General features: G+C 42.9%; 1 protein-coding gene across 2 annotated transcripts; it reads left to right on the top strand.

The window, feature by feature from the left end:
• The first annotated feature begins 737 nt into the window (after positions 1-737).
• On the top strand, positions 738-27,681 carry MTRF1 (mitochondrial translation release factor 1). Of its 2 annotated transcripts, XM_054013854.1 has the most exons (11): positions 738-799; positions 3,127-3,221; positions 8,147-8,586; positions 10,200-10,291; positions 11,178-11,259; positions 11,514-11,621; positions 11,712-11,884; positions 22,135-22,252; positions 23,116-23,252; positions 25,963-26,061; positions 27,484-27,681. In XM_054013854.1, the coding sequence occupies exons 3-11, from the start codon at positions 8,169-8,171 to the stop codon at positions 27,601-27,603; spliced, it is 1,347 nt and encodes a 448-aa protein (XP_053869829.1). In that variant the 5' UTR covers positions 738-799; positions 3,127-3,221; positions 8,147-8,168; the 3' UTR covers positions 27,604-27,681. The 2 variants fall into 2 exon arrangements, with proteins under 2 accessions (XP_053869829.1, XP_053869838.1); XM_054013863.1 differs by lacking the exons at positions 738-799; positions 3,127-3,221 and adding an exon at positions 4,227-4,259.
• Positions 27,682-27,998: the final 317 nt, after the last annotated feature.

Raw genomic sequence — 27,998 nt, 5'->3', positions numbered from 1 at the left:
TGCACTTACCAACATTGAATTTATCTGCCATTTTGTTGCCCAGCCACCCAGTTTTGTGAGATCCGTTTGTAACTCTTTACAGTCTGCCTAGAACTTAACTATCTTGAGTAATTTTGTATAGTCAGCAAATTTTGCCATCTCACTGTTCACCCGCTTTTCCAGATCATTTAAGAATATGTTGACAAGCACAGGTCCCAGGACAGATCTGTGGGGGACCCTGCTATTTACCTCGCTCCATTGTGAAAAAGGACCGTTCTGTCCTGGAGTTTTAAAGGTCCAGATTCTCAAAGGTATTTAGGCTCCTAATTTCCTTTCGTTTCAATGGGAGATATGCACATAGGTACCTTTGAGGATCTGGGCTAAAGGAGATTTATTTTAGTTCAAAGCCTGTTTTTCTTTCTTTTATTTTTCATTTTTGAACCACTGTTTTTTATTTTTTTATTTTTTATCATATGCCTTTACATCAGGTTGCTTGAAAATGACTTAACTAAAATTGTATACAAAATAAATATGTTAAAAGAATGTTAATGTTGAAAAATCTATCACACAAATATTAGTAAATGAAGAATTAACATTGCCCATGGAACTTTAATTTGGCCCATTTGTGGGAATGCATTATGCTACTTTCTGTAATTATATGATAACTAGAGCTTCTCAATTAAATGTTTTTAAAAATTTAATGTGGGCAAAACAATGTAATTTTTTCCTAATCTCATTCTTAGAAAGAGGTTCAAAAATTCAACCTGTGGCAGACACCCAGAAGCAAAATTTCAACTCAAACAGTTAAAGTTTGGCAAAGGTATAAGCAACTTAAAGCAGATAACAATGGAAAATGTTAAGTGATCTTAACTATAGGCCATGCTACCAGTTCCATTTGCAATAATGTCTTACTGTTTATTAGACGTACCCTGTATATTTTGGTGTGTTTTACATAAATTTTTAGTTTGTAATAATATAGCTGTCTAGTAAAACATTTATTGCTAGTAAACTCTGTTTACATTAACTGACTACCAACAATGAAGTGATGTTGTGAAAATAACTTGGATACAGGTACCAGTTAAGTAAGATGCACAATAACATTTTCCCAGAATTACTGTATTTAGTTAGACAAGGTGTGTGAGGTAATATTTTTTATTGGCCCAACTTCCGTTGGTGAGAGAGACAAGCTTTTGAGCTTATACAGAGCTCTTCTTCAGGTCTGGGAAACTAAATCAGTGTCACTGCTCATGTTGTGGAGTTTCCATTTCAGATTGTAAAATTCAGTATCTTCCGTTATTGTATGCAGTGTTGTTGTAGTCGTGATGGTCCCAGGATATTAGAGAGATAAGGTGGGTGAAGTAATATCTTCTTTCGACCAATTTCTGTTGGTGAGAAAGACAAAGCTTTTGAGCTTTTCTCAGGTCTGGGAAACTAATGTCACAGCATACACCAATCATGTTGTTATGCTGGAGGTTGGGTGGCTCCCAGAAAGCATATCTTTGATCTATGAAGCTGATGGACATGCTAACCACCTTCTCTTCTGGCTCAATGAGGGAACAATTAAATGCCTTTTGTTTAGGGTTGCAAACAACCTCTCAAATTGTTGGTAATGGGAACCTCAAGGCCCCACCCCTGCTCTGCCTCTTGCCGTAAGGCCCCATCCCGTTGTTTGCTCCTCTCCCTCCCCCCCGCTCCCCCATCATTCACTGGATCCTCTCAAGGAGCCTACCTGCAGGTAGGAGGTGGCCCCAACTGAGCAGGGGTTGGTGTGGGTTAATGACCTACCCCCGCCCTGCGGTAAGCAGACTTTTGGTTCAGGTGCCATTTAGGGTTACCAGGTCTGCTTTTCGACCAAACTTTCCAGTTGAAAACCAGGCACCTGGCAACCCTAAATGGCACCTGGACACAGAAGCCAAAAACCGGACTCTCTGGGTATAACCCGGATGGGTGGCTACCCTACTTTTGTTTAGTGATAGAAAAAACAGTGGACGCCACAAAGACTAGACTCAATACAAACACTAGGGCTGGGGACTGATTTGGTTGCAACTGTGTCTATGTTAAAAACAAAAAAACAGCCAGAGAGCAGAAAGAAATGAAAGGTAACAAGAGAAGCACTTATAGCATGGCCTTGAGAAAAAGCCAAGAGAGAACTTCTTAGGCAGAGTGCTGGCTGGAAAGGCTTGAAATTGTAAACAAGGAGATAGCCTCCTATCATTTGATCCTACTGTGTTCAGAGAAACAGGACTTTGTACACATTCTTTATAAATAAACAGGATTGCATCAAATAAATACCTGATTCTATCATCAATATTTCCACCTGATGGAAACAACCCACAAGGCCCTGAATATTGGCTAACTGTTCTGATCAAAAGGGGGTAACAATATTATATCAATATATAAATGATAATAAACTTGTAATTGTGTCTGGTGAATCATTTGATTTCAAAACATATTAACATAAACCAGTATCTGTATAAATGATGAAGTATGGCTGTATGCCTGATGTCAGTGGTCTCAGCAGAGGCACAGAAGTCCACCAAATCAGAACAGGTTGTGAGACAACTCTTTACGTCAGTGCCTAGACAACAGCAGAAAGAGAAGGGTTCTCTAATTCACTGAGACTGTAAGGCAGTGGCCCCAAACTGTGGGGTGCACCCTGTAGGGAGGCACAAAGGAACATTTGGGGAGCATGGTGGGGCCCGGGCCAGCCCCCATGGAGATTGGAGCACCACATAGCCATGCCCCGCTCCCAGCTATGCTCCAGCCCTGCCTTCAGCTGTAGCCCTGGCTCCTGGCCTCGGCTCCACACCCGGCCGTGGCCTGGCCGTGTCTCTGCTCCCAACCCCTGCCCGACCTGAGCCCCTGGCCCCAGCCTTGGATTCCGGTCATGGCTCCACTCCTGCTCCCTGCCTCTACCCTGCACCCAGCCACAGCCATGGCTGCCAGCCCCCACCTCAGCCTGGCTGCAGCTCCGCTCCCAGCCCCAGCCTCGGCTCCCAGCCACGGCTCTGTTCTCGCCCCCACTCCCAGGCTTGGCCCCTGACAGCGGCTCCGTTCCCGGCCCTGCCCAGCTCCTGGTCCCGGACCCATTCCCAGCTGCGGCCACAGCCCTGGCCCCCTTAACCCTGTCTGTGTCTCCCCCCACAGGAGCTGCGGCCCTGTTTTGGACCTGGCTCCCAGAGTGACGTGGACAATGGTAAAGGGGGCACAACCCTGAAACGTTTGGAGACCACTGCTATAAGGTATGTAAGCATACAGAGATCTATGTTTCTTTTAGTACATGTCTAATTTCCATTTACAGTAATTGCCTATGGAAAAATTAATTGACACCATATATAATTATTTATTAAACATGTTCTGGCATCTTTTTATATTACATAAAGGAAGTGTTTTCCTTTTTTATACTACTTTCCCCCTTATCAACCAGGCTTAATAATAAATGAATCATGTTCGCTTTTAATTAAAGGTTTACTATATTCAGATGTAATAACTATTGTTGGCTGCCACTGAAACCGATGTAATTTTTGTTGGCATTACTTCTGATTTTTAAGCCAGTTTAGTAGTTTGAGTGCATGAGTGTTTGTGACTTTCATATAATTTAATAACCTTTATTTACCTGTCCAAGATTTTAAGTGTTAAATCATATTTTAATGTAATAAGATAATTTGATGATTTAAAATCATCAACGTCTAAGGCACATTCTGACGAGTGTAGGGTTTAGGAGGAAAAATTCTGTGAGATACAAATGCAAGCTGAATCCCTTCCCAGAACTGGCAGTTTCTCATGAAAACACTGTTTACTCAAAAAATTCCTGACCTGCAACTACCCATAAACCAACAAGTCAAATAAAAACCTGAAATTGATTATTCTTTGAAAACGCATGATTTTTAGTCAGTCTCATGATTTTTAAGGACCTGACTCATGATTTTTGAATAGCTGCATTTGACAATATTGAATTCCACACAAGTGATGAAAGGATGCATTTTATTTATATTGTTGTGCCAGCTGCTACACAATAAGGACCTTGGCTGGGGCTTTTGATCACTGCCACAATAAAATAAAATAATAAGAAGTAAATAATAATAAACGTAAATAATATTTTTAGAAATTGCATATTCTCCATATATGAGTATGTTTCCTTTCTGGCTTGTAATGAAAAAAAGGGTTAACAGCCCTGTGACTGAGGCATTCTGGGAGCTGTAGTGCTTAGCAAGAATGCTGGGAGTGGTAGTTTCTTTTCAATCTTTCTCTTCCTCTCTGTAATGGCTGCATGTTATAAGGTACTGTCTCCGTCTGTTCTTCTCTTGGCAAGTTTATTTTAAAATTCTGTGCTATAATTTTCGTTGGTAAAATGCACCTCGAGGAGGGCCCTTGGTTACGAAGGTATCATCACCTCTAGCAGGGCTGGGATGTTAGTCCTAGGAAGAGAGCTGCTGCAAGGAAGGTGGCATGGAGAATAAAGAGCAAAGGGGTTAATTGGAAAAAGAAGAGCAACCTAAAATTAACTGTAACTGCATCTGAGATTTCAGTTAGATAGTGATTTTAACTTTACAAATATCATATATTCGTATAATGATGAAGGGGTGGAAGGGAGCAGCTATCTAGCTGAATTGATCACTTTAATGCTGATGAGATTTAATTGTATTGTTAGCAGTGTGCTAGGGCATCTAAAGCCTTGGATAGGTGTGTTTTAAGTTATTATTCAAGTTGAAATAAATGAACCTTAACTAAAACCATCACGTTAAAACTAATATTTTTAAGAATTACATTTTTTCTGTTACTAATAGTGCCTTTAATTATTAAAACTGAAAGACATTTTAAAATCTAATTTACTTCTTGCTTTGTTTTTTATTATCTCTCTGATTGAACAGTGAAAATGTACTAGTCAATCTCAATTTTTTCACCATCCGTTTCACTTTCTGGTTCTGATGCACTAACTAGGAGCCTGCAGTGTTTCGATTGCAAACATTTCAGGAGAATGTTTATTTGTTTGAAAAAACAAAACAAAAAAAACAGCTTTAATTAGAATTTAAAAAAAGTTAATAGAAACATGTGTATTGGCCATAAATCTTGTAAACATTTGACTTCAAAATACTTACATTTTGGGACAAATTTAATCTGACTGTCTATTTAAGAGAAGGATAATTATTTGTGTGTAATTATTTCTAGGCAGTGCACCCGCCCAGCAGTTTGTCTGAACCACGCAGTAGTTTAGGTATCATAAAATAATATTTTTTGTTTGTTTTTAATTTCCAAAAAGCTCAGGTGAGGCTATATTATAAAGAATTATTGAGTACTTCTGCTTTTCAGAACATCAGTTACTCTGTCTCTCATAGTGGTGGTCCATATATTTTTTATAATGCGGTTAATTGAGTCAACATAGAAAATTGTGGACCAAGTTGACCTGGTATAAGAAGGTGAAACTCTATTGACATCAGTGAATTGCCTCTTTTTAAGTGAGGTCTAAATTTGGGGGTGTGCAATTAATTCCAGGGCTATAGATGACTGCCCTGATTGCGCATTGTTCTGACAGAAGCATGTCAAGATATGGGCAAGGAAAAAGGTGTGTAGGCTCTGCTATGGCTCTTCTCAGCCACCAGAACAATCCCTTGGGGCTATCAGTAGCCAAGTGTCAATTAGAGCAGCCCTCAGGTTGCTATAATTTATACCAGGGGCTAAGCAGGATCTAGCCAGCTTATGAAAGGTGGGAGGTGCAAAGGAATTCTTCCTGATTCCTTCAATGCCTGTGACGCTGACAGGTCAACAATTTGAAATACTCCTCTTCTTGTCATGATAGTAAACAATAGGATCACTGACACAGTGGATGGAATTAGAGAGTTATAGTGGCATGTTAATAAAAGGCCTGAAGGTGAACAAAAAATATCTGCTACTGACCCAAAAGAAACCATGATATCAAGAAATTAAAACTGGCATGCTGTGACATACATGGCATATACCTACTTGCCCACATGTGTGTCTGATGTGTTAAAAGAAAATGACCCTGAAGTATTTAATTTGTAAAAATATTTCTGTCTCCATGAGTTAAAAAAATAGAAGATAAGACAAAGAACTCCCACTGAGATTAGTATAACTATTATGGAATTTATTTAAAACAAATCTCATGGTCTTTTGTATCTGTCTTGAGAATTTTGACTGTTGCAGGGGAAGGTTCCTTCCCTCATTCTCTGAGTCTTGCACTTTGTGTCGTCAATCACACCTCTGAGAAGTAGGTGTAAAATGTTACCATAGCAGAGTGATAGCATTTTTCACAGATGTAAATACTGACACAAGGTACAAGGCGCCAAAGAATCAGGCCTTCAGAAATAAATACAAGGACCTTGTCCTTCATGATTATTCTGTAGTGAGACGGTGACTATTTCTTCTTCCTCCTTTCTTGAGGCAGGGGGAGGGAGTTCCCTGTCATCCTATTGCTCTCTAAACCCTGTCACTTCAGGCAGTGCAATTCTTCAGATTTCTTTCTCTGAAAAGTCCTAGCATGTGGTTATCTGAGAGGGGATCTCTTCCCCTATAATCCACTTCAGTGGTTATAATTATCTGGGATGCTCTTTATGTTGGTTTCCAGGCAGCATCTCCTACTTCCTCCACAAACTCCAAACCTCTCCTTGTTGGGGAGAAGATGCAGAGGAAACTCCACAGGGAACTTCATGGAATTTCCCCTTGACTTAATCCATTCCTATGGAGTATTTTGTTTTCTTTCTGCAAGAAACCCTAAAACTTTTGCAAACAAGTTAATAGAAGCTTGAGTTTTCCCCTCCTAAAATGGAATTACCTTCATCTTTTGAAATAGCTCACCCGAAAACACATATACTTTTTGCCTTAAATGTGTTACAATTCAGGATCAAAACACTTTTAAAAATGGTGTACAGTGCTATCCTTTGGCAGGGAAAAGATGACCTCTCTTGAACCAATGCCTTGAGAAAAGGTTTCGTTAGTTGAAGGAATGGTGGATTGCCAACCAAAATAAGGTGACCTGTTTCCCCTCAAATTGACACAGGAAGGATGAGGAAATATTGACAAAGACAGAAGGGCTCACAGTATTGGCAGAGGTGATAGGAACCCTCAGTTCCATAATGAATCCTTTCTTGTGTCACAGTCTCACTGAAGTCAATAGGACTACTTGTCAGAGTAAGGACTATTCATGTGAATATGGGATGCAGGTTTAGACCCCTTGATAGGCCACAACATCAGGACTTCCTGTTACAAACTGGAAAAGGTTCAAAACAGGATCTGTGATGTGGAATGTACAAACTGGTGAAGGAATGGAGACCGTTCCCTGAATAATGGCCATAATTTTCAAAAGGAATAAGTACCGGTACTATGTTACTGTTCTTGCATCACTGTGGAATAGTTCAGACAAATTAGTTGTATTTAAGACTGCTTTCTTTTTATTTATTGAAATTATTTTATGTCTCTTATTTGTAAGTTTAATTTTGAAATGTATGTACAGTAGGCTATGTAGCATTGTTGCAATGGCTCCAATCCTGCAAACATTGATGCATGTGTCAGTAGTCTTGCCAATTAATCTGTTGTAAGCTCAGGGCCAGTGTTACTAATACACTCATGGCCATGCTCTGCTGCTCTCACTTAACTAGTGCAGTGGTTCCCAAACTTGGTTTGTGGCTTGTTCAGGGTAAGCCCCGGGCAGGCCTCAAGACGCTTTGTTTACCTGAGCGTCTGCAGGTACGGCCGCTCGCAGCTCTTAGTGGCCGCGGTTCACTGTTTTCTGGTATAGATATACTGGCAGAGCTATGCCGGCAACCCCCCCAACTGTAGATGCAGCTTATATCAGCAAGAAAGTTCTTTTGCCAGTATAATAGCTTAAACCAGTTCCCCAAATCAAATAAGCTATACTGGCAAAAGGACTCTTTTGACAGTATAACTGTGTCTGTGCTTCAGCTTTCACCGGCATAGCTATGTTAATTGGGATGTGACTTTCTTCACACCGCTAACCAACATAGCTATGCCAGTAAAAGTTCCTAGTGTGTTCCAGACCTAAGTCTGGGATAGTCCCATCTAAGGTGGAATGGCATTACACTGATGCAACTAAGAGCAGGATTTGGTCCCTATTTAGCATTTTAAAATACACATTTAAAAAAAAAAAATCCAATGAAAAAGTAGCCCATATTGTATCTGCTTTAAATTTCAGGTGGTGAACAGTAAAAGCTGAGATGAAACCTCACCGAGGTGTTGGGCTTTTTAGAAGTCTGCTTGCTAGTTGTTTCCATCGCTATCACCATCACTGCTCTCCTCTGGCTAAAAGGATAGGTCACATGATGGAACTATCTATCTTTAGACGCAATTATTTACTGAATATAGTTAAACCTACTCTGTCATTTAATGATTGGTCAAGGAGATATCATCAGGATTTTAGAGCACTGTGGAAGCATGAAGCTGTGGAAAAATATCTAGAGACCTTAAACAGAGAATACCAGCGGGTTGGCCAGTTGTTAAATAGTGGCTCAGTGAGTGAATATGATCGAAGTACTCTGAGCAGAAGACATACTCATTTATCCACCCTTGTAGCTGCATTTCAAGAAATACAAGAGGCAGAAAGAGAAATTCAAGAGATAGAATCCATGTGTACAAGTAAGTAAAATACATCTGTTTATGCAAAGCAGTTTTTTTTTTATGATGCGATGTGCCTTATTACCCAGAATTTGAAACAAGTCACTGAGGGAGCAATACACTAGGCACATACATTTTCCTGAGGGTCCTCCATGTCCCTATTAAAGCCTTCTAGATCCTCCCATTTTGTTTTGCTTTAGCCCCACTGCACCTACTCTTGAGGCCTCAGAGTGACCAACTTTGCAGAGCAGGTCAGTGTCATGTACATTATACATTCAAAGTTACGGGAATGCTGTCTTTAGCTAAAATATTCTAGAAACTTTGTTTTAAGACTACTGTAGTCCTTGTTTCATAGGGCTAATGACAATTTTCTTCTTAGGGACATATTTTAGGTAAGGCTTATTTATTTGGGCAGGGGGCATGATTTATAGTACATGTCAGACTTGACGTTGTCATTTAAATTTGGATATTGGTGTTTGGTTAATTGATATCTGTTAAATTATGGACTTTGCACATCTCTTCGGAGATGCTTAACCCCAGGCCCTGAATTGTCAGGCTTCAATTTAACCTTATGTGAAATACTAGTTCCTTGAAGATATTTGAGAACTCTCATGTGGAGTGAAATAAACAAATGGTTATCCCACAATCAAAACTATGCCCAATGGTTTTCAACATATTGACTGATGATGTGGAAGATAGAGGGGGGGAAAGCAAGGTAGCAGAAATTGCTGATGATACCATTATTAATATTAGGACTAGGAAGAAATGCAAGGAATGGAGCTTACAAATTTGGTAATTACGCAACACTGGCAGTGAAATTTGCCCACCCCATGCTAGATCAAGGATGAGATATATTGGTGGAAAAGCTTAGATTGCCATGGCCCTTGCTCTTCCTCTTCCTTTGGTAAAATAGAGGATGTTGGTCTCCAGCGTTGTTGATCCACCATAAATTTACTTTTAAAAACAAACACACAGATAAAAATCCTGATGTATTGGGTTGAGCATTGGCCTGCTAAACACAGGGTTGTGAGTTCAATCCTTGAGGGGGCCATTTAGGGATCGGGGCAAAAATCCATCTGGGGATTGGTTCTGCTTTGAGCAGGGGGTTGGACTGGATGACCTCCTGAGGTCCCTTCCAACCCTGATAATTTATGATTCTCTTCTCTTCTCCAGACCCCATTCATTCTCAGTAACGGGATAGTTCTGGATACCCGCCCATTCAGTTCGTAGCCTCACTGTTGAGGCTGCCAACAAGTTTGCCAATTAGTGTAAATAGTGATTAGTTTTAGTAGGAATTAGATTATCAATTTGTTTCACATATGCCTGTGAAGAGCTGTGGCACGGGGAATAACTTTTACCTGCTACTGACTTTGGCTAGGTTTGAACTTGAGACGTAGAGGTAAAATCCTCTGTGCCCCATTTCCAGTCTCCCAAGCCATCCAGGGCTAACATTTAATTAGTAATATACATCATCTTATGCTTCTGTCGTTATTTGGTATTTTATACTGAGAATAAGCAATTCCCTGCAATGGAAGCTGTTCTCCATTGTAATAGGTGTAATTTGGCATTTGTATTACAATGTGCTCTAAACTAAATAAGATTGGTTAACATTTATTTCTATCATTGGAATTTAGAGCTAGACAGCACAGATGAAAAACAGCTGCTAGAACTTGCCTTAGAAGAGAAGGAAATCATTAACCAAAAAATCAACACATTTTGCAAAAAGGTGAGCTAGAGGTGAAGGTACAGAGTCTTTAAGATGAACATCTCTTGACATCTTCATTTACAAGTCTTCATACAGCCATGCGATTTTATTGTTCCAGGCAAGATTTTCTTAACAGCAGACTATAACACTTGCCGTTAAAGAAACAGGTCTAGCTTCTGTTTTCTCACTGGAAAAGACCTGGAAATGTGCACTGTTGGAAAGTCTCTCTACTGCCAAATGCACCTTAGAAGCTCTTTCTTTTAGACACTTTTTGTATGTGTGCTTGTTCATTTGCTGTCATTGAAAAGTCTGTAACAGTGAACCACTATGCTATGAAGACGTGGCATGGAGTTCTGCCAATTGTTCATGGCAGCAGAGAGTGTACAGACATGTCTGGAAAGGCTTTATCCTCGTGGAACTTTCAATTCTTTATCATTTTCTTCAGTTAAATGAGACCAGTGTGTGAAAATAATTGTAGTAAGAGAAGCTGAAAGAAATCCAGTGGAAGGATTTATGTTGTGACTCAAGTGTCTGTATTTTAGAAAATTAAGATAATCTGATTGTATGAAATAGAATCATCTGAAAAATAAGGTCAGTGTCAGTGTGAACTGACTTTCCTGGCTAATATCATTATGTTCACAAGGGAGGCTGCAGTGGCTGATTTGGTGGTCTCATGCTTGGCATTGTGGGGTCAAATTTTCAGTTAGTCTCCATTAACACACCAAAATCTCACCGTTGTGTGCCAGGAATCTCAGACTACAACACTGACTGGGCATTTTTCACTCCTAAATACCTGATTTGCATTTACAAGTCTGGGGTTTGTGCATGTTCAGACTGATGCAACCATGAGGACTGGCTGTAAATTTGGTCAGGAAGGGAGAAACTAATATATTTTCTTTCTTTTCAGCTTTTCCAGAGTATAGTGCCAAGGGAGAAACATGATGAAAGTGATGTTATATTAGAAGTGACATCAGGCAGAACCACTGGAGGTCAGCAAAGTCATCACAAGTAAAGGTTACACCAAACCTCAATCCAGGTTTTCAAGGCTTCAGTTGTTTCTCTTACATTTTAATAATGTAAAATAGCACTTTGTAGAGATGAGTATTAGTGCTTTATGCAGATAAATTATCTCCAACGACAGTGGTCTTTAGAGTTACTGCTAATGCTAAAAACTGGTAATTTTCAGGGAAGAGTCTATAAATTTATATTTCATGTTGCGCTGTCTAAATATTTAATTTTTTAGGTGACATTTGCCAACAGTTCACCAAAGAAATGTTTGAGATGTACCAGAATTATGCAGATTATAAATGTTGGACTTTTGACATTCTGAACTACACACCAGCTGAGATTGGTATGATAATGTTCTGTTCTTTCTGCCAATAAGACTAAGTTAAAGCTGTGTCTTTGGATTATATCTCTTATGCATTATTTGTCTTTAAAGGCGGATTGCACCATGCAGCTGCTCATATTTCGGGAGACTGTGTCTACAGGTATTTGAAATATGAAGGAGGGACTCACAGAGTTCAGCGAATTCCTGAGACTGGCCTATCGTCAAGAATGCAGCGTATTCACACTGGGACAATGTCAGTTGTTGTCCTACCTCAGCCAGAGGAGGTAAACTAACCTTTAATCAGAATAAAATTGAAGTGTCTTCCTGGCTTTTCTTTTTGGCATTTGAGTGTTATATTTAAAACAACGAACCCCAAGGACTAAGCTAAGTTACTGCTATTATTTTATTGGTGCCAGCGTGTATTGTCAAGTCCCAACAAAGGATACACAAGCTTTTCTTCTGTGCAAGGCTGTGACTCAGCACCTGGCTAAATGATTCCCTACAAACTTTACTGGATCCTCAAAAGCAACTTTTTAGAAATCCACTACTGCCTGAGGTACAGTGCAATTCAAGGGCATAAGGATACAGACTAGTCAGCTTAACTTCAGTATGCAGAAAGATAATGGAGCAAATAGCCAACCAATAATTTTCAAACACCTAGAAGATAATAAGATAAGTAACAGTCAGTATGGATTTGTCAAGAACAAATTGTATCAAACCAACCTAAGAGCTTTTTTTTTGAGAGGGTAACAAGCCTTGTGGATAGGGGGGAAATGGTAGATGTGGTACATCTTGACTTTAGTAAGGCTTTTGATACTCGCATGACCTTCTCATAAACAAACTAGGGAGATACAGCCTATATGGAGCTACTATACCGTGGGTGCATAACTGGTTGGAAAACTGTTCCCAGAGAGTAGTTATCAGTGTTTCACAGTGAAGCTAGAAGGCATATTGAGTGGGGTCCCACAGGCATTGGTCCTGGGCCCAGTTTTGTTCAATATCTTCATCAGTGATTTAGATAATGGCATAGAGAGTACACTTATAAAGTTTGTGGATGATATCAAGCTGGGAGGAGTTGCTTTGGAGGATAGGATTAAAATTCAAAATGATTTGGACAAACTGGAGAAATGGTCTGAAGTAAATAGGATGAAATTCAATAAAGACAAATGCAAAGTATTTCACTTAGGAAGAAACAATCAGCTGTATACATACAAAATGGGAAATGCTGCCTAGGAAGGAGTACTGCAGAAAGGGATCTGGTGGTCATAGTGGATCACAAGCTAAATATAAGTGAACAGTGTAACATTGCAAGAAAAGCAACATTATTCTGGGATGTATTAGCAGGAGTGTTGTAAGCAAGACATGAGAAGTAGTTCTGCTCCACTCCGCGCTGATTAGACCTCTTCTGGAGTATTGTCCAGTTCTGGGAGCCACATTTCAGGAAAGATGTGAACAAGTTGGAGAAAGTCCAGATGATAGCAACAAAAATGATTAAAGATGACCTATGAGGAAAGATTGAAAAAATTGGGTTTGTGAGGGCATACGTAACAGTTTTCATGTACATAAAAGGTTGTTACAAGGAGGGCAAAAAATTGTTCTCGTTCACCTCTAAGGATAGGACAAGAAGCAATGGGCTTAAATTGTAGCAAGGGAGGTTTAGGTTAGACATTAGGAAAAACTTCCTAACTGTCAGGGTAGTTGAGCTTTGAAACAAATTGCCTAGGGAGGTTGTGAAATATCTGTCATTGGAGGTTTTTAAGAAGAGGTTAGACAAATACCTATCAGGTTTCGTCTAGTACATAGTCCTGCCCTGAATGCAGGAGACTGGACTAGATGGTATCTCGAGGTCCATTCCAGTCTTACACGTCTATGATTCTATGGAAGTTAATGTTGTTAAGCTCTCCAGCTCCTGGCATTCACAAAACTGACTCACTAGGAGTAAAACAGATTCTAAATTAAAGAATGTATTGAGGCTTGGGAGTACAACCAGACAAAAGTTTGGTATGATACCTATGATACAATCAACCTTTCTGAATATTCTTTTTTCTTTTCAATCACACATCTTATTATTGGTTCTTTCCTCTGCTTAGATACACTCTAAATCTGAACTAGCGCTTTGGGCTGTTTTTCTGAAATCTCCTTGTGGATGTCCAGCTTAAACTCAACATGGCTCTTACTCTTTCCCTGCAAGCTCTCCCCTCTCCCTCCTTTCTCAATCACTGTGGACAACACTACCCTCCCCACATCACTCAGACCTAGAATGTAGGTATCACCTTCAGCTCAGCCCTTTACCACACATCTAAATTGTGTCTAAATCTTGCCCTCATTTCTGTACTTTTCCAAGATCCAGCCTTTCTTCTCAGTCCATACAGCTGAAACTCTGGTCCAGGCCCTCAGTGTCTCGCTCTTCACTGCTGCAAACTCCCTTTTGGTCTTGTTTCACTTAGATCCATTAAAAACACGGCAGCAAAAATCATCTTCCAGGCTTGTCACTTTGACCAGATCACTTCCCGCTTTGCATGCCTCCACTGGCTCCCCCTTTTCCACCACATCAAGTATGAACTACTTGTCTTAGCTTTTAAGGCCCTTCTAACCCTACCTTTCCTGGCATAGACCTCAGCCAAAATCTTCAAACCTGGTGCTTAAAATTAAACTTGTACCTAAGCTGTAATTTTCAAAAATGCCTAGACAGTTTAGTAACATAAGAACCATTGACTTGACAAAGTTTGTACATATGTTTGTAGAGTGCCTTGAACAGTGAAGCCCTTGGCCTCTAGGCAGGCCCTCCAACGGGGGAGAGGGGAGGGAGACAAAGGGGGCAATTGCCCAGGGGCCCAGGTGATTTAAAAGGGCCCGGGGGGTCCTGGCCACTGTTGTGGTAGTGGTGGCCAGGAGCCCCAGGCCATTTTAAATCGCCCAGGCAGGCCGCAGGGCTCCTAGGCGCACGCTCCTGAGTCCCCGCACCGGCCCACGAGACTCCATGCACCCTGCTGGAGAGGGCTGGGTAGGAGGGGCACTGGAGGGTGTGTCGAGGAAGCAGCCCCCCCCAGCTGCGCTGGGGGGCAGAGCCAGGGGGAAGAGCTGGGCCGGTGGCGGCAACAATCGCTGCAACTTTGTATCCAGGAGCAAAACTTCTTCTTCGAGTGCTTGCTCATATCGATTCCAATTAGGTGTGCGCGCGCCGCGTGCACGATCGTCGGAGAATTTTCTACCCTAGCAACACCGGCGGGTCGGCTGTGGAGCCCCCTAGAGTGGCGCCTTCATGGCGCTGAATATATACCCCAGCCGACCCGGCGCCCCCTCAGTTCCTTCTTACCGCCCCTGACGGTCGTTGGAACTGTGGAGCGCGGCGTAGCTGTTCTCCACTCTCCCTAGCTTATTCCGTTTATTGATAGTTATAGTTATAGTTCTAGTTGTATATAGTTAGATAGTTGTTTAATTCACTTTATTAATAGTTGTTGTATAGTTAAAGGGGATTAAGGGGGCGAGGTGTCTCCCCCTTTTTCCCCCGGCGCGTGGCCGGGCTCATGCCCAAGGCTCCCGGCTTCAAACAGTGCGCGTCCTGCGCTAAGCCTATGCCAACAAATGACCCGCACGACTCGTGTCTGAAGTGCCTGGGGGAGTCCCATCAGACAGATAAGTGTAAGATCTGTAAGGCCTTCAGACCGAGAACCAAGAAGGAGCGGGACTTTCGGTTTCGGCAACTCCTTATGGAGGCGGCACTTAGCCCGGACGCTCCATCGGCGCGTCAAGCCCCAGCACCAAGCGCCTCGGTGCGCAGTGCCCCGGCGGCACCGACCATTCCGACTACGCGAGTGGCGTCGGACAAGCCTCCACGGCACCGGACCCCGTCAGCACCGCACTCACAGCAAGTGACTCGGCTGCGAGAACCCTGGCGTCAGGTATCGCTATGCGAAGGACCTCCTGGCTCCAAGTTTCGGGTTTGCCCCCTGAGTTGCAACAAACCCTGCAGGATTTGCCCTTTGAGGGACATGGGTTGTTCTCTGATAAGACGGACTCTCGCCTGCAGAGCCTCAAGGACTCCAGGACAATCATGCGCTCCCTGGGGATGCACGTTGCGGGTCCTCAGCGCAGGCCATTTAGGCCTCAGCCTCAGCGCTTCTACCCCCCCCCCCACCTCGTCAGAGACAGGACTCTGCCCGGAGGCGGGGGCGAGGTGGTAGAAGAAGGTGGACCGGCCCTCAACCTGGTCAGAACCAAGGGCCACCAAGGCCACCCGCAGGCCCCAGGCAGAACTTTTGAAGGTGCGGTCGAGGACGGCGCCCCAGTCATCCCCCAGGATCCAGCCTCCTCCTTTCGGGATCGCCTCTCCCACTTCCACTGTGCTTGGTCCCTTATAACTTCGGACCGTTGGGTCCTTCGCACGGTGGAGAGGGGATACGCTATCCAGTTTTCTTCAATCCCTCCCTCCCACCCCCCCTTCCCCGTCCCTCTTCAGGGACCCTTCTCACGAGCAACTTCTTATACAGGAGGTTTCCACGCTCCTTGCTATGGGGGCCATAGAGGAGGTTCCAGTAGAGTTAAGGGGCAGGGGATTTTATTCCCGTTACTTCCTGATCCCCAAGTCCAAAGGGGGTCTGAGACCCATCTTGGACTTGCGCGGACTCAACAAATTTATAGTAAAGTTGAAGTTCCGCATGGTCTCCTTAGGAACCATTATCCCTTCCCTCGATCCTGGAGACTGGTTCGCCGCCCTCGACATGAAAGACGCATACTTTCATATTGCAATTTACCCGCCCCACAGACACTTCCTGCGATTCGTGGTAAGCAAGGTGCACTATCAATTTGCGGTCCTTCCCTTCGGCCTATCCTCGGCCCCAAGAGTGTTCACGAAATGTATGGCTGTCGTGGCAGCATACCTTTGTCGACAAGGGATACAGGTGTTTCCGTACTTAGACGACTGGCTGGTACGCAGCCGCACCAAAGAGCAAGTTCGAGCTCACGTCCACATGATAGTGCACACATTCAACAAGTTGGGCATCCTACTCAACAAGGACAAATCCACTCTAGAACCTACCCAGAGAATAGAATTCATCGGCGCAGTCCTAGACTCCAGACGTGCACAAGCCATCCTACCGGACAACCGCTTTTGTACCATCACGAGCCTCATTCAAGGGCTCAGGGCCTTCCCAACTACCACGGTGAGGTCGTGCCTCACCCTGCTGGGTCACATGGCTTCCTGCACGTACGTAACCAGACATGCCAGACTTCGGCTTCGCCCACTCCAGACCTGGGTGTCATCGGTATACCGCCCACATCGGGACAGCCTGAACTTGGTGGTCACGGTCCCGAACTCGGTCTTGACCTCCCTCACCTGGTGGCTAGATCACAGTGTGGTTTGCGAGGGGATGCCGTTTCACGCCCCACAACCCTCTCTGCACCTGGTCACAGACGCTTCATCTCTGGGTTGGGGCGCCCATCTCAACGAACACCATACCCAGGGCCTGTGGACTGCACCCCAGCTAGCCCTGCACATCAATGTTCGGGAACTGATGGCGGTGCGCCTGGCGTGCCAGGCATTTCTCAATCTCCTACGTGGCCGCTGTGTGTTAGTTCTCATCGACAACACCACGGCCATGTTTTACATCAACAGGCAAGGAGGAGCACGTTCGTCGACTCTATGCCAAGAGGCGATTCGCCTATGGGACTTCTGCATCGCCCACTCAATCCATCTCACGGCATCGTTCCTCCCTGGAGTCCAGAACACTTTAGCGGACCGACTCAGCAGGTCCTTTCAGACGCACGAGTGGTCTATCCGTCCGGACATCATACATTCCGTTTTCCAGAAGTGGGGGTTTCCCCAGATAGACCTGTTTGCATCTCGAGACAACAGGAAGTGCCACGTGTTCTGCTCCCTGCAAGGTCGAGCTCCGGGCTCCCTCTCGGATGCGTTTCTCCTTCCCTGGAAAGACCACCTGTTTTATGCCTTCCCTCCGTTTCCTCTGGTCCACAAGGTACTGCTCAAATTGCGCAGAGACCAGGCACAGGTAATTCTGGTCGCTCCAGCGTGGCCGAGACAACATTGGTACACCACACTGTTGGAACTCTCGGTTCAGACACCGATCCCGCTTCCATTATGTCCAGATCTCATCTCTCAGGACCACGGCTGGCTGCGTCACCCCGACCTACAATCTCTTCACCTCACGGCGTGGCTGCTCCATGGTTCACCCAGGCAGAGCAACAATGCTCACTCTCGGTCCAACAGATTCTGTTGAGCAGTAGGAAGCCCTCAACACGAGCCACGTACTTGGCCAAGTGGAAGCGGTTCTCCTGTTGGTGCGAACAACGAGCCACGTCCCCGTTACAGGCACCTATTCCTCTCATATTGGAATATCTCCTCTCCCTAAAACAGCAGGGGTTGGCGATATCTTCAATTAGAGTTCACCTGGCCGCTATATCGGCCTTTCACCCAGGGGAACTCGTGTCCTCGGTATTCTCTAACCTGATGGTCGTTAGATTCCTCAAGGGCTTAGACCGGATGTACCCACAACAACGTCAGCCCGTTCCGACGTGGGACCTCAACCTGGTTCTCTCCAAGCTCACAGGTCCTCCATTTGAGCCACTGGCCACCTGTTCACTTCTGTACCTATCCTGGAAGACAGCCTTCCTCGTAGCCATCACCTCAGCAAGGCGCGTTTCTGAACTCAGGGCGCTTACATCCGAGCCCCCTTACACAGTTTTCCATAAGGATAAAGTGCAGCTTCGTCCACATCCTGCCTTTCTCCCTAAGGTGGTTTCTCCATTTCATATCAATCAGGATATATTTCTTCCGGTCTTTCATCCTAAACCACATGCTACTCGCCAGGATCAACGTTTGCATTCTCTGGACGTACGCAGGGCCCTGGCTTTCTATATTGACCGCACAAGGCACTTTAGAAAGACGACGCAACTCTTCGTTGCAGTGGCCGACCGAATGAAAGGCTTACCGGTCTCCTCACAACGCCTATCCTCCTGGATTACGTCTTGCATCCGGACTTGCTATGACCTGGCAGGTGTCTCAACACCGCACCTCACCGCTCACTCCACGAGGGCCCAAGCTTCCTCGACTGCTTTCCTGGCTCAAGTTCCGATCCAGGACATTTGTAGAGCTGCAGTTTGGTCATCAGTCCACACATTTACAGCTCACTATGCACTAGTGCAGCAGTCCAGGGACGATGCTGCATTCGGATCAGCGGTTTTGCACACAGCAATGTCTCACTCCGACCCCACCACCTAAGTTGGGCTTGGGAGTCACCTAATTGGAATCGATATGAGCAAGCACTCGAAGAAGAAAAGACGGTTACTCACCATTGTAACTGTTGTTCTTCGAGATGTGTTGCTCATATCCATTCCAAACCCGCCCCCCTTCCCCACTGTCGGAGTAGCCGGCAAGAAGGAACTGAGGGGGCGCTGGGTCGGCTGGGGTATATATTCAGCGCCATGAAGGCGCCACTCTAGGGGGCTCCACAGCCGACCCGCCGGTGTTGCTAGGGTAGAAAATTATCCGACGATCGTGCACGCAGCGCGCGCACACCTAATTGGAATGGATATGAGCAACACATCTCGAAGAACAACAGTTACAACGGTGGGTAACCGTCTTTTTCTGCATCCATGCTGGGGAGGCAGCCGGGCTCGGGGAGGTGGAAGAACCAGGCTGGGGATGGCGGCGGGGAACTGGGCTGGGAAGTGAAAAGAGCTGGGGTGGGGGGCAGAGGTAGGCAGGGACGGCTGTGGGGAAGGTGCTGGGCACAGGACCGCTGAGGGGAAGACTCGAGATCGGATTCAGGATCCAGCAGCTGCTGGACCAACATCTTCAGCAAAGGCACTGGCAGCGCCATCTTGGGCGCCAGTCGGGCTTTGGGGCCCGCCAGGGAGGAGAGGGCAGGGTGAGTCTGGGAAGGGGGAAGGAAGGGGAGGGTGATTCGGTGACAGCGCAGGGCTGGTGGTGGGGGTGGTGTTTGAGGCTATTTCAGTTTGGGGCTGGTGGCAGTTCTTTGGGGTCATGTGGCTGATTTCATTAGGGGATTATCACTAGTATTTGGGGGTGATGGGATGATTGGAGATCGGGGCTGGTAGTTGGGGGTGGGGATGTGTTGCTGTTGGGACTGTTGTAAAGGGAACAGTGATGGAATCTCACCAGAGGATTTATTTATGTTCACTAATAATAATCCTGGTGGGTGCTCCATCGCTGACCATTTTAAAATCAAGATCTAAAAGATCTGCTGTGGGAATTGTTTTGGGGAAATTCCGGGGCTTGTGTTATGCAGGAGGTCAGACTCCTAGCTGATCACAGCCTTGGACTCTATGAGTAAGAGTGTAATGCTCCAAAAAGAGTTTCAACTGGTGCATGAGTAACATGTCAAAGAGGGACATACAGGCCTTGGGGGATCATCATGAGAATTTTCATACATCCACAGCTGTGGGTTTATAAAGCCCATGAGCACACAGTAGGTAAATATGTTGGGACCCTCCCTCTCCCATATATTAGTACTTTGTTTGTTTCAGCCAGACTTTTAGTTGGGATTTTCCTTCATGTTCTGGGTGGGAAATTGGCAGAAGGATGGGGATTAGCCCTGAACACAGTGTCACAATGAATTTGGCTCAGGGAGATTAAATGACTTGCCTAAGGAAACCCAATGAGTCAGTGTCACAGACGGAGAGAACCCAGTGTGCTGCTGTAACCTTTAGGCAACATTATATTAAGTATTTCCTAAATTTAGGCATAAAGGGCCATATTTTTAAAGGAACCTCAGTTTGACCTCCTTTTCAGATTGTTGCATATGCAAATGAGTATATGTGCAGAATTGTGTGCCACAAACGTAGAGTGTTGGGATTCTTTTAGCTGTAGGATTTAGGAATGGCTCAAACAGCTTGACTGCTTTTCAGTGTATTTATTGTCATGTCTTGGAAGTTCATGCTTATTTCTTGGAAGAGTTTTTACACAGAGGTGAAGGGTGGTCCTTGGGGTACAGCCATAGGAGCTCAGTGTTCTACTTTTTGCCCTCGACTTCCTGCCTCCCACGGCTGGAGTGTGCAGTGTAGGGCTGCCTATGATGGCACAATGCAGTGCCCATGGCAGGGGAATTCTCTGTCTGCTTGTGGTCTGGTTCAGGGAACGGGGGGGGAGGGGGGACAGAAAATCTCTCTGGGCCTCAATTTCCTATCTGTAAAATGGTGATAGCAATCCTTCCTTTGTTTGTCTTCTCTGTTTAGACTGTAGTCTCTCTAGGGCAGGGAACTGTCTCCATGGGTGTGTACAGCACCCTGCACAATAGAGCCCTGATCTCAGTTGGGACCCCGAGGTGCTACTGTAATACAAATGCATGAATAATAACAGCTGTAATGGTTCCCCACTGGGACCTGAGTTATGGCGTTTGGATACATTCCTAGTTTTTTGACCGGTTGTCTGAACACACACACACACACACTCTCTCTCTCTCTCTCTCTCTCACACAGCTGGGGGCTAGGGCATCAGGTAGCCCCTGGCCAGGGGAAGGAAGGGGCGAGGGAATTCTTCAGTATTGAGACATTGCACTGCAGGTTCCAGGCACAGCGCCTTCAGGTAGTGACACAGTTACAGAAACTACAGTTTATTCTGCCTCCTCCTCCCAACGGCCAATGAGAAGAAACTCCTTTGGTGATATAATGGGGAAGGGAGTGGGTGGTATCTGAAAAACAAATAAATTCTGAAGCAGCTCTGGAGCTTCCACCAATCCCAGGTGGATGGGAAAGGCAGCTGGATGGATACCCATGGGGAAGAGCTGAAAGTTAGGATCTCTCTGGTTGGTAAACGTGTATTAGAGAAAATGATCCACAGAAACACAGGCAGTAGGAGACTGAAAAAAAGCGAAGGTTCCCCTGGGCCCAACTGTAGAGGATGCCGTGCGCATCCTTTCTAGGGGGCCCATTGACTGTTCTGCCCTGGGGCCCAGAATTGCTGTGGATGGGCCTGCCTCTAGGTGCTACCACAATACAGATAATCACTAGTAGCCTTTCTCTGTTCTTCAGCAGTTTTAGGCCCTTATCCTGCAAACACTTACACATGTGCTTAAATCAATGGGACTACACAGGGGAGTTAAATTAGGCACATCCATAAGTGCTAGTAGGATAGGGGCCTTTAGGTGTAGTGTAGATCCACACTGGTGTGTAAGCAAAAGGAGTTTCTGGTATTTTATCTGCTTCGGAGTCTCCCTGTCAGTTGTGGTTTTACAATAACATTTTCCTATTCTTTAATGATTTTTCTCGCCCCTCTTGCTATGTGAAAGATTTTGCACAAACAGGGGAAACTAACTGATTGCACAGGGGAAACAGTGAAATTGACTACACACAAATAATTATCAAAGGCACAGAGTAAACAAATGGAAAAGAACAGAAATGTTGTTTATTCACTAATTTCTTTCAGTTAGAGTAACGTAGGTATTACTGGTAACAATGGGAGGCAAGCAACTTTTGGACAGAAGTGGTGTTTTTAAACTGATCGTATCTCTTTAAAATAGTTATGAGCAGATGGTAACTTAATTTTCTTTGACTCTAGGTAGACGTTAAAGTGTATCCTAAGGATTTGCGTATAGATACTTTTAGGGCCAAAGGTGCAGGAGGGCAACATGTTAACACAACGGACAGTGCTGTGAGAATAGTTCATATTCCCACTGGTAAGTGTGTTTGGGATTTTGTATTTTTAACCTTTGCCTTTTAGTGCATAGATGCACACAACCTAGATCCCCAAATCAAAGGCTCTGATCCTACATGCGGCTTCACTTTAGGCACTGGGGTCTGTCTGCACAGAACAGCTGGCAGGACAGCAGCCAATACAGAGAAAGTCAGGTGGCCCTTCTCATTTTTTGCAGGGGTGTGTGTTCGTTTGTCAAAAATTGCATGATCAATTTTATCTTTACAATGTGACACACTTAATAAATGGACCACACTTTGCAGTGAGACAGGGACATCGTGGAAGATGTAAATAACTTCTATAAACTGAGGACCCTTAACTCTCATTAAAGTTAGTGACAATGGAGGGTACAGTTTGCAGCATCAGGTCCTATGTAAACAAAGGACTGAGATAAGTATCTCCTTGTGTAAAGTGCTTTGAGATCTGTTGATGAAAAGTGCTATATAATTACACACACACGCAGTGTAACCCTATATTATTATTTGAAACATCCTAGTGTAGACAGGGCAAATTATATTTTAACATGTTAGCTGGTTTAGATGAACCCTGGACTCCCAGATGCAGCATCATAATTAAAAGTGGTCCAATGAACCCTAATAAAAAAAACCTCTCAAGTTCACCTCTACCAGCTGTGTTAAAACTTGTCCCATTTACACTACAGTTCTAAAATATACTAACTAAAATGTTTTAGCTAAAATGTTTTAAAAACACACCTTTTATCCTAGTGTGAACAGGCCCTTAGAGTAAGAGCAAGAGGTCTGAAAGGTTTCATTTTACTAATGTTTTAGGATTAATCCTGTTTATTACAATGGGTCTTTGATCAGTGTTCTCTTGAATTCTACACAGGACTAACAGTAGAGTGCCAGCAGGAGCGATCACAGCAACTGAACAAAGAAATAGCTCTGCGGACACTGAGAACTAGGTTGTATCAACAAATCATTGAGAAAGACTTCAGCCAAAAGCAGAATGCTAGAAAACTGCAGGTGACAACATGTTTTCCTTATTGAAACTTTGAGATGACATTATGCCATCGCTTTGAGCTTCCAGGGGTAGCAACAATAATATCCCCCTTTTTTGTGTGTGTGGGCAGTAGGGGAGGTGTGTACACACGGATGTAGGTAAAAAGGAAAGTATGTGCTTGTAAATGTAGATAAGAATCAGGCCCTTTTGGAGGCCAGTTTACGTTGCTTTGCCAATGTACGGGGGGCCTTAATGTGGATATAATGAACCAAATCTAACTTCATAACTGCATGTAACTTACATCCACTTTAACGCTCTTTTACACCAACAAGTGATATAAAGGAGCTTTTGTGTAAATGAGAATCCGGTCCAATGAGTTGTGGTAGGCACATTCTGAATCCAATTCTAAAATACAGTAATTGCTAGGATCCTGCAGAGTGTGGGGAAAAATAAGAACATTCTTGATACCAAAAATCTTGCCACGTTAGAGCCATCTGATAATTTATTATGTTTTTGGAAGTTTAGCCAACCTGTGGAGGAAGAAATAATTTATATTGATTAACTTGTAATTAACTGAAGTTAGTTAAGTTAACCTTAAAACTGAAGTTAAGTTTTAAGGTTGTTTTTCCCCCCCTGTACACCACCATTCTTATCTCTTGCTCTGAGAATCTTGCTCTTTACAATGTGAACTTCTTCAGTGGGCAGAAGCAATTAAAAAAAAAAAAAGCTTCAGTACTTACAAATTTCCAAGTCAGTTATTTAACCACTAATGGCAGATTGTATTTAAATTAACTCAGTCACTACAGCTGATGAAGCCTTTATCTCTTGTTGTTTAGAATTTAGGCTGAGATTTTTCAAAGCTACCTAAGGGATTTGGATGTGCACTTTCGATTAAAATTAATGGGAATTGGACATCCAAAATGAAACTCCTACCCTTAATGTTTCACCATGTATTAAATCAATTTCTTGTTTGGACATATAAATGTGGTTGCAAGTGAGATTTTCAAAATCTCCTAGGTGAGTTAGGCACCCAATTTCTGTTGATTTTAAATGGAAGTTGTGCACCTATTTCCCTAGGTCTCACTCTCCATTTAAAAAACAAAAACAAAACCAAAAACTACTTGAAATTCAGTTTCGAAACTTTCAGATTTGTTTGTAACTCCATCTTGTCACCACTAGAGGACACCCAATATCACAAATACTCTGTTTATTCCTTCGCGTGTGTTCATTTTTCTGAGCCATACTCTAGTATGGCTCCTTCACCATCTCTTTGTTATAGGGCAGGGGTAGGCAACCTATGGCACATGTGCCAAAGGCGACACGCGAGCTGATTTTCAGTGGCATTCACACTGCCCGGGTCCTGGCCACCAGTCTGGGGGGCTCTGCATTTTAATTTAATTTTAAATGAAGCTTCTTAAACATTTTAAAAACCTTATTTACTTTACATACTATAGACTTAGAGAAAGAGACCTTCTAAAAATGTTAAAATGTATTACTGGCACGCGAAATCTTAAATTAGAGTGAATAAATGAAGACTCTGCACACCACTTCTGAAAGGTTGCCGACCCGTTATAGGGAGTACAATTTTCAGTTTGCTGATTACGTAATTAGAAGTGCCCCTTTAATTATCATTAGTGGGAATTGCAGTCCTACAGTTTCTTCTAGCTAGGATTGTGAGAGTCCCAAGCAAAGTTACTTGCCTTGTAAAGATAGTAGCCATTCAGAATGGAAGATGTAAACAGTGAGCTGGCACCGGCTAAAGGCTTTTCACTTTTAAAATGGGAAAATATTTTCAGTCTTGTGATACTGAAGAACAGCTCTACACCGTTCTTCTCAAATTGCCCCCAAATGCATCTTTGAGCTGAGATCAACTGTGGAACATTTCAGCTGAAAAAATATTTATTCAGAAAGTTTGAGTGTTCTTTAAAAATGGATGGTTATAATGGAAACTGCTTGACTAGTTCAACCATGGTTTTCTTTGCCAGCAAAAGTTATAAGTAATTATATTTTCTTTAGTAACCGAGGGCCAGAATTTGAAAGGTATTTAGGCACTTAAAGATGCAGCTAGGCAACTAGTGGGATTTTCAAGTTTGTTTAGGTGACTAGGCACCTATTGGAATTTTCAGGCTGACTAAGCACCTAAATACCTTTCAAATTCTGGCCCTGCAGGCCTGTCAAGTGCCCATCAAAGTCAATGGATACTAAGTGAAGCCCACTGCTTTAAAACACATATGTACGGGAGTAACTATGCACGTGTATGAGACTATTTACATGTGAAATTACTCACCTGCATAAATTTTTGCAGGATCAGGCTGTTAATGAAAGTATAGTATATACTGATGGTTCCAATAGTACAGTTCTGCTCTGAGGAGTGACTGTAAACATAGCATCATCTTACTTGGTTGACCTAATTTGTGTGTAGACATATTTGCTGACATTAGTGACAACTTTGGCTTCTTAAACTACTTTTTAATGCCTGTTATCACTACAGAGCCAATTCAGAAATGGTGGGGGGAGGTAATGTCTTAAACCTTGGCAAAATTTATATTTATACAGTAGACCAAAATGTGTAAGAGACAATTATCTGATTAATAATCTGAGTGTTTAAGTACTGTATGTATCTACAGAACAGGCTGATCTATTACAATCCAGTTTAAAGGTGCTCGTGCTGCTTTTGAAGGGTTTTTGTTTTTAAAACTCAAAAAAATAATAGAAGTTGTTGTTGTTGTACAGATAGGGACAAGAGCCCAGTCAGAGAGAATTCGTACCTATAACTTCACCCAGGACAGAGTCACTGATCACAGGATCTCATATGACGTCCGCAATATCAAGGTAGTTATATTTATGATAATACATATAAAATCTTTTCAAGAGAGACAGTGTGTGTGTACCTATATAAATTCTTATTACATCATTAGCCAGAGTTAATCTTGTGAAAGTAATTACTAAATTTGTTAAGAAGCTAAGAGTGGACATAAATTGGGAAGTACCATTGAATGCCACTAACTACTGAACATCGTTATGGGTTGGGAAAGCCTATATCTTTCTTTCCATCCATTGTGATATATTATTAAAGGTGAGCTACAAAAGAAAAAAAATCACTAGCCCCATTCTTTTGTTTTTTGTTTCTCTGTTGTATAAAGAAGGCCTGATAAAGCACACAGTACTCACCTGAGATATTCAGTGAGTCCTTCACCAAACCAGGGAGGACTAGACTTGACGTTCCTGATATTTGTAGGGCAAAAAAGCAAGAAGAAGTTTGTTTACAAATTAAAAACCCACCACTTCCAGACTGTCTTTATATGGTATAGAGGCAAAAAACACACACAAGCACACTTTTTTAAAATTTATTTTTTTGGACTTTGCAGGTCACCTTTAAAGGAAACAGAAAAGTTTATTTTTAAGGTTATCTGACCTATTTCTGGGTAAAATTCTATATATGGTTATATTTTTTTCACTTGAATGTGCTGAACAAATACATGATACGCTAGTATTCTGTGTGAGTTCAGTTTATAGGTAGATTTTGGAATGATTTTAACTTTTGGGCTAGTAGGTTTTGGATTGATTTTTAACTCTTGGGGTGGGTTTCAAGATTGAGTTTGTTCTATGATTTGGATTTACATTTTAGGATTAGACTTAAATTTTATTGCTCAGGTTTAAGATTTAATATTATTACTGTCACAGATCAAGTAGCACATACTTAATTGTGCTGAACAATGAGCTAGGCGAGAACACAGAGGAGTACAGATCCCTGCCCTGGAATATTTACAGTATGTTAAGATGTGACATACAAGTGAGGATCATTACAAAAACAACAGTGTGGGGGAGAATCGGACCAGGTTCAATAAATAACATGACAATTTAGATTATTTACTTGTTCATCTTATTTTTTAGGATCCTGTTCTGATCCCTTTACTCACTTTGAATAGTCCCTTACTCCACAAATTGCTAGATTAGTTAACTTGTTTTAGGCAATGGGGTTTGACAGATGCAAGATGGTGCCAGTAATTCCTTTTGTTATTGCCAAGAAGATGCTATGTAACCGTGTGCCGTTCTTCAGCAGCATGCCTTCAACTGACTCATTTATACCACCCAAAACTGATGTCACAGCAGGGGAGTAATGCAAGATTGATGGGTTGATGCATAAAGATTAGGCTCCGTGCAAATATATTCCAGGAATTTGTATTGATTGATCAGCATTCAAAAAATACTGGTCTATACTAATCATTAATGCTTCTCTCTTTGGTTTGATAGGAATTTCTCTGTGGTGAGGGCGCACTGGACGAGCTAATCAACAGGTTGTTGGAGTCTGCAGAGATGGAGGCTCTCATTGAACATTTAGAAAACTTTAAATCTTTAGAAGGAGGAGGCTGATGTAGGTCTTGTACTAAATACAACACCAGTCCTTGTAATTCTGTAGCACAATAAAATGGAAGTATTTGTTAGATGTCAGATGTTGATAAAATCTGTGTCTTTCTTTCCGATATTCTGTGGTCAAATATGAAGTTGTATTTTTTTTTTTAACTGTGTGATATGGCTTTTGAAAATATTTTACACATTTGCATATCAGCTTTAAGTTTCATTATTTTTTTGTATCGGGGGTAGCCGTGTTAGTCTGTATCTACAAAAACAACAAGGAGTCTGGTGGCACCTTAAAGACTAACAGATTTATTTGGGCATAAGCTTTCGTGGGTAAAAACCTCACTTCTTCAGATGCATAGCTTATGCCCAAATAAATCTGTTAGTCTTTAAGGTGCCACCAGACTCAT

This window comes from Malaclemys terrapin, chromosome 1, assembly GCF_027887155.1.
Source record: "Malaclemys terrapin pileata isolate rMalTer1 chromosome 1, rMalTer1.hap1, whole genome shotgun sequence".
Classification (NCBI taxonomy): domain Eukaryota; kingdom Metazoa; phylum Chordata; order Testudines; family Emydidae; genus Malaclemys; species Malaclemys terrapin.
This window is presented reverse-complemented; position numbering and strand designations above follow the sequence as displayed.